This window comes from Rhea americana, unplaced genomic scaffold, assembly GCF_003343005.1.
Source record: "Rhea americana isolate MKP2758 unplaced genomic scaffold, rheAme1 scaffold_177, whole genome shotgun sequence".
In the NCBI taxonomy this organism is placed as follows: domain Eukaryota; kingdom Metazoa; phylum Chordata; class Aves; order Rheiformes; family Rheidae; genus Rhea; species Rhea americana.
In genome coordinates this window covers 31,967-39,078 of record NW_028185894.1, presented here as the reverse complement: position 1 = coordinate 39,078, position 7,112 = coordinate 31,967, and the positions used below count along the sequence as shown (strand labels likewise).

Sequence of the window (7,112 nt, the reverse complement as noted above, 5' to 3'; positions counted from 1 at the left end):
GGGGGATGAGTTATAGCAGTGGCCTGGGAAGAAGGCTGTGAATGCTGCTGGAATTTGGGCTGTTTAGAATAGCTAAACCTGGCCAGATAGCTTTGTCTGGGCTATTTTTACACAGTTTTATCTGTACAAGGACAAGCCATTTTAAAATACCTGCCCTGTTTGGAAAAGATGTGTGTTGTGTTCACCTACTGGGTGCTGCTCCCAGGGATCTCTTTGAGGTGCCAAATCTAATTGGCCATGTTAGGGAACAAAAGTGTCCAGGCATATGATCTGAAAGCAGGGAAAAATCCTGAATAATCTGCCTTTAAAAAGACCTGTAATTAAAGTGTAGCACTGCAGCCTTGATAAACATGCAACTAAACTATTCAGTTTACTGTTTCAGGTAACTAAATTACATGATTCCTTTCAGCTATAGGTGGTGTTATGCATTTCTCAGGAATGTCAACAGTGTCTCTAGAGCACAAGATCATAGTATGTTTCTGGAAGTGCCCAGTTAATGGGAGGAGGTGGTGGTGCTTAGAATACTTCTATCAAAAGGCCTGATGGCACAAAATCTAATTAATGACCCTTCAAGGGAAACAGATTTACCCCTTTTACAGTTCTGATGGGCAAAAGAATTCAGGAGCCCCTTTTAAAAGATGGTCTGAATTAATGGAATGGTTTGTTATTACTGGAACTGTATTGGAAAAAATCGTATTGTCAGTAGCTGTCTGATGTTGACTAAAGAATGTGTATGTAATGCCAGTCATGGCATATGTGCTTCTCTAAGCATAGTTCATCTAAATGCAGGCAACACCTTTTACTGCCTATCTCTCTCTCTCTCTTTTTTTTTAAGCTACCTTCCTCCACCTCCTTTAGGGTGCAAGACCTTAAGAGTTCTGCTTCTGGAGTCTGTTCATAGCTAAAACCAGAAAAGGGTTGATACAGAGCTTAGCAGTATTAGACTAACTCAGGAGGTAAATGTTCATAAGGAAGAAATAATACATCCTTAATTCTGGTTGATGACTCTTCAAATCATTACTCTTTAGTGTTCCCTCCACAAAAAAAGAAAAAAAGAGGGGAGGGGGAGAAGAAGAAAGGGAGGAATAGAAACAAGAAAACTATATTAAAGAGTTGCAGCACGTATGTTTAAAAAGCCTCAGATTCTGTTATCCGTGAAATCTTGAAGGGACTTTTTTTTTTTTTTTTTTAAGGAGCTATTTTCCCAGTCTTCTGACTTGAACTTTCTGACTTTCCTTTTCTGTGCCTAGCAGAATGGAGCTGCTCTTTTAGTGCTGGTCTGAACTCACCTATTCATCAGATCCCTAATATTTACCAAAACATTGTGGCCTGGATCTGTGTGCCACCTTTCAGGCAAAATGTTTTGCCAAAATTCGCTACTTTTTCACTTCCATCCTCATTAACTTGGCATTTTGACAGCAATGTTGGTTTCTACCCTAGTTCCTGTTGTGGAACTGAGAATAATTCCAACTGTGGTAATTCCTTTCAACAGGAACATCTGTTAATTGATCTGGTTTCTGATGCAGTCTTCCTTTTCTCTTGACCTTGAGGGAATATCTTTGCCTGCTTACACTGCAGTGAGATGCATGTCTCTGTTTTCCAGCCACTCACCTTCTGTTAATGGTCTCTCAGTTGCACAAAAAAGTGGACAATCTTTATTTTGAAGAAAGTACAGGAAGCTGTCATGATTAAATAGCTAATGTGATTGCTTTGAGTTAGTGCTGGATGATCCTTAGGGAAGATGTATTGCAGATGAATCAGAACTACTTAGTTGGGAAGGCCTGATCTTATTAATTATGATCCATATAATCCAGTATTTGGAGGCCCACACAACTGATCTCTAGCTGTTGTTCCTCTGAAGGCAGTAGTAGCTTTGAGGGAAAAGTTTAGATTAAAGATCATGGCTCTTAGCTAGTGGCCAAGCTTTTAGGGTGATACTTCTAAGATGTACAAATGCTGTATGTGAAGTTTCGCTAGCATGTACTTGTAATGTGTAATGGTGTACTTTGGTAAGCTTAGCCCACATGTGTTAATTCTGGGTTCAGAGTTGCACCTTCAGTTCAGTGATGTTTTGAAGGATGTCCTGCTTCTGTGTTCGAGACTGGGGTAATGCAGCTTTTGTGTGGCCAAAGGCTGATGGATATATATAAAACAAGAATATTTTTCAAATACATAATTTGCCTTATTTAATCCTGCTGAAAGGGGAAGTCCTACTTGCTTTTGTTGTACTTTCTCTTGGGATTGTTGGGCCTTTGCTAAAATTACAAGAGACTTACTCTATCATTAAAAAGTGAATAATCTATGTTATGTTAATGAGCCAATTAATGCTAGCGCTCATGCAGGAAAGGGGACCAAACTTGCTGGTGGGTGCAAGGGGGTTTGGGTGGGGAATAAATGGTTCTTCCTCCTTCTCTTCCGCCCTGCCCCCTTAATAGCAACTCTTGATATGACAGTGCAGATAAGCAAGTCTACCTTGTTACCAGGGTGAAGTGAAAGAATCTGAAATAAAGAAGGGAGGCTGGCTGCAGTAGGGGAACAAGGGACAAATTAATACCTGATTGTGTGAAAGGTGAACACATAGAACTTGTGGCTTCCTTTATACAGCTTTCTCCTTTTGAAAGTAACTTTCTTTTGTGGCCAGTAGTTATTGATGCTTCTTTCTCTTGGGTATCTCAGGTGGAGGAGTCCCCCAATGAGAAGCAAATAAAGAGCCCTCTTCCATCTTCAGAAAGAAAACCTGTTAATCTAGTCAGGAGCAGGTCCTCAGAAAAGTCCTTGGATCTGAATGAGAATGAAAACCTTCCAGAGAAGAGCAGTGCCTCAGACAGTGAAGAAGGTAAATCTGTTAACAGTTGGGAAGTGATATGACAAAGTGACTCCCATGATGGTTCTCTCTTGTGGAGCAAGTTAGAAAGCTTTGTCATTTCTAGCAAACAAGATTGACTTGCTTCACAGAATTGCAACAAGAACTCTTTTTATCTTATTCCATTTTTTAATTCAATACTGCTTAGGGTTTTTTTTGTTGTTGTTTTAGAACTAAAACAAGTTGTTTTGTTTCTTCCTCATTTGACTGGTGAAGAGTTGCTGATAACAAGCTTCAAAAAAGTGAAATTATTTCTTGAAGACTTTCGTTTCTTCACTTTGCATGCAGTCACCAGAATTTCAGACATCTTCCTTTCCTTTGTTTTCACTTGGGAACTGAGGGGAAGCATTTCAGGCTACTCTGAAGCTTCTAAGATCTTTTGTACTTTTACTTCCTTAAGGCATATAGATTTCAATTTTATTGATGGAATTAATTGAGGAACTCCAGGCAAGACAACTTCCAGCTGTCGGAATGTATTGGGCATGTTCCGAATCCTGCTATAAAGATGAAAAACCTTAAAATATTAAAGATATCTTAGAACAGATTACACTCTTATATGCCAACAGATTTAGTATCTCAATTGGATCCTATTCTATCATTCTTCTGTTTCACTGCCCAGTCGAAGACTAGAAGGAGCGTGGATACTGTAGTAATGTAGTGAATATAATTCAGCTATAATTAGTTCTTACAGCTACACTTTTCTGTACTAGGATGCATCTCGTAGTATTTTTTTGTACAGGGTTTCATACTATGTTCTGGAGGAAGAGTAAAGCTGGAGTGTGCCTTGCCTTGATTGTCATCGTTGACTGGATGACAAAGATTTGTGCTGAATTCTGTGGGTATTTGTTCTGTGGTACCCAGAAAGCCTCTGACAGGTTCAGCCCTCTTAAGGGTGAGCATGCCCCTTGCTGCAGGGGACCTCTGTGCCAAAGGGCCATAGCTGTTTGAAGTGCTGATTGTATATGATGTGTAAATTTTCATGGTTAAGTGTCTGTTAAATCCAAAGAATGGACTCTAAATGCTTTTAGTGTGAATGCACATTCAACCTGAAGTATTTCCAAAGCCATGTGGGAGGGTGGTGAGCAAAGCAAAGGACAGAAAAGCTCAGCAGCAGTGTGCTCAGATGTAGCAGAGTATTTCTCTCGTACAGAGATACAACTTTCATCCTATGCTGGCAGGAGTAGAACAGTATATTTATCTGAGGCCAGTTCTTAATCTGGCTGATAAGCTCCACACCTCATCCCTTCAGAGATGACAACTGAAGGTCCTTGTAGAAGCTATTAACTTTGCAGCACTGGATGTCTAAGTTACACTGGAGCTACTGGATGGCTTCTAAGTTGCAGATTGAGTTGGCCACATGCAAGTTATGATCTTTGCCTGAAGATATACTTTATAATTAGTTAACTTTCCTTTTGCTCACCAACATTGCTTCTTTTTTGACTTGAGTTCAAATTCCCCTTGTAATGTATGTTCAAGTTGTATAACTTCTGTGAGTCTGCATATCTAACAGATTGCTGTGTATGCCATACTCCTACACACTTAAGCTTCACAAGTTGTTTCTTTCGTCACAGGTATATCTCCTAGAGCAGCAGTAAGCTTCAGCCTTCTGATGTTAGATTTTTTTTGTGATTTTTTTTTTCTATCATATTAATGAGATCTCTTCCTCCTTTGACCTTTTTTATGGTAAAGGTCTCCAGTGTAACTGAAAATAGTCTTTTCTGCTGTTGTTTACCTAAATAATAGCAGCAAAGACTAGCTGTCAACCCTGTGTGGATGTTGAACAAATAGAACATCCTAAACTGGAAATGTCTCTCTTTAAAAGAGAACTGGATTCATGCTGCTTTTATTTCTCCTTCCTCCCCCAGGATGAGTGTATATTTTGCATTCAGAGCAGGATTTTCTAGTCCTACAACATATTAATCTTTTCTGATTCCCCTCTTCATGCTTAGAATTTTTTCTTCTGTTTCTCTGTCTGTTTTCTATTGCAGTTGTCCCCATACTCTTACAAGGTGAATTCCTTCATGCAAACGAAACTAGCTTTCCCACATGGCAAAGGTTTACCCATGCCGATTAATCTCTTGTGTCCTCTGGTGCATACTCAGGCTGCCCATGGAGGCCTTCTGGCAAATAAGGTGAGGGGCAAACTCAAGACTGTCATTCTCCAGCTCCAAGGTCCACCTGACACCAAAAGCCAGAACGTCAGAGCCTTGGTAACACGAGTGCCCTTGTTCTAGACAATTCTCGTGCTCCTTATGGGGAGGGGGGGGTTTCTGTGCACCATTGGCTTCATGGAATACATTTTGGTGCTTTTTGTTTGGTTTCCTAGGGCCAGAGTATAAATCTTAAGCCATGACAAAAGCTTTTTGGTTAAGCTTAAAAAGTATCTGCAGCTCAAGTYTAAATTTCAGAAAGCAAATTTTAGCTCAAGCACGGACTATATTTATTCCCAAAATAGAACCAACAGATTCTGAWTTTTTTTCAAGGGACTGTTTTGTACTGTTTTGTATGTATGAACACAAAACTATGATGTGCAGGAGCATAAAATACTTAAAGGGGAAAGCCTGAAAATGGAAAATGAAGGGTTTTTGTTTCTCTGTTAAAGCTTTACTGTGTATGGGGACATCATAAAATTTCTGAACACTTTGTATAAACTTACTGTTTGTATTAATACCCACCCTAAATGTGTGATCTGCTGGAATGCATAACTGCATGTGCTGTGGTACTGAGAGTTGGATATAGTGATGGTTTGCCTTCTGGTATTAGGAGTAGATGAAATGAGTTCAGCCCTATGTATTTCAGGATGTGAAATTCTGGATATATGGTGTATGTAAAGAAGATTAGTCCTGTTATCTTGCTGACATTTAAGCAAACTAATGAAAGCACATGTTCAATGTATAACTAAGGCATTTGTTGCTATGGAATTTAGAAAAAGTCTGAATTGTGTAAAGGCAAAAGGTACAAATCTTACTTTGTAAACTGAGAAAAGTTGATATTCTCACAGAATTTATTCGATACCTCTTCCCAATGAATTTTACATTGTGTTTTCAGAAATATAGGAGAGTTCATTGATAGTGGTTAATAGTGCTGGTATAGTCTTTAAGTAGGTTGTATGTGGAACATGGGCATTCTAGGAAGAGATTTTATTGACTTAATTTTGGTGTTTCTGGTTAAAATACCCAGTTGGTATGCTCTTTGTGCAGATTTCTGTATGTGTTTAATTTTCTTTCTCTCCTCCTSTACCCCAATTCTGTGGACTGGAAAAATCAACCACCTTACTGATTTGTTTGACGGTCTCTGTTCAGTATGTTTTTGCTTATGGCTTGCTTTTAGCTTTATAAGCTGTTGGCAGTTAATAGGAAAACTTTTTTCCTACTAACTTTTTTTTTTTGTCTAACACTGCAGAGGTTTTTAAACCTCTGCAATCACTGGCAYATAATGGTATTATATTCAAACAGTATTTCACAGCTTGCCTTGCAGTGATGAAAATGACAAAGCAGTAGTAGGGGAGAGAACAGACTTGCTGTCTKTATGCTGAACCAAGATGCTGTTAGTGACATACTTCCTTCTAGATGTTGGTCTCTAGAGAGCTTAACTTAGAATAATCTGATGTTTTCTTATCAGATGGTATCTCTGATTCATCTATAAATAGACTCAGGCTGAGAGAGCTAACAGTTGATTATCACATACTGCTGAAGGGCTAGAATAACCTTCAAAAGTTAAGGGGTTAGACTAGTGACTGCAAAAATAGATACTTCARTTCATAAACACCATTTCTAAGTCAATCTTAGGTAATCTGTAAAATGTTTGATGTTCTATCAAAACACTAGATTAAAAAATAGGTTTACCTGTATGAGTTTAAAAACAACCAAAAGGTAACAGTAGACAAATATATATGTTACTTGAAGCAGAGACAATTGATTGAAACTTYTTATTCTGCTCAAATTGCAAGTGGGTAGACTTATTTTTTTCTTAGTAGGCAGAAGCAGTGGCGTAACTGATTCATCTGGGCCTTCTGCAGATGAACTCAGACACAGATAGAAGTGATTGAAGCTTGTCAGACTTTTGCTGTGTGTGGTGAATAGCAACTTCTCTGTGGCATTCACAGAAGCCTGAACAAATGCACAATCCAGGCCTGTGGTGTGAAAGACTTCCAGGCTTTCTGAAAAACTGCTGTTTTAATCCTAGCATCCAAAGTGGATGATAAGCCTGAGAGATCAACCTAAATTTCAGCCTAGGTTTTCTGAAAATA

General features: G+C 38.8%; 1 protein-coding gene across 3 annotated transcripts in view; it reads left to right on the top strand.

The window, feature by feature from the left end:
• Positions 1–7,112, top strand: part of GRAMD1C (GRAM domain containing 1C) — a 43,064-nt gene that overhangs the window by 23,679 nt on the left and 12,273 nt on the right. For all 3 annotated transcript variants that reach the window (XM_085301425.1, XM_085301424.1, XM_085301426.1), the window contains exon 8: positions 2,677–2,836. In XM_085301425.1, coding sequence (XP_085157551.1) covers positions 2,677–2,836 — 160 coding nt within the window. The remainder of the gene's footprint in view (positions 1–2,676; positions 2,837–7,112) is intronic.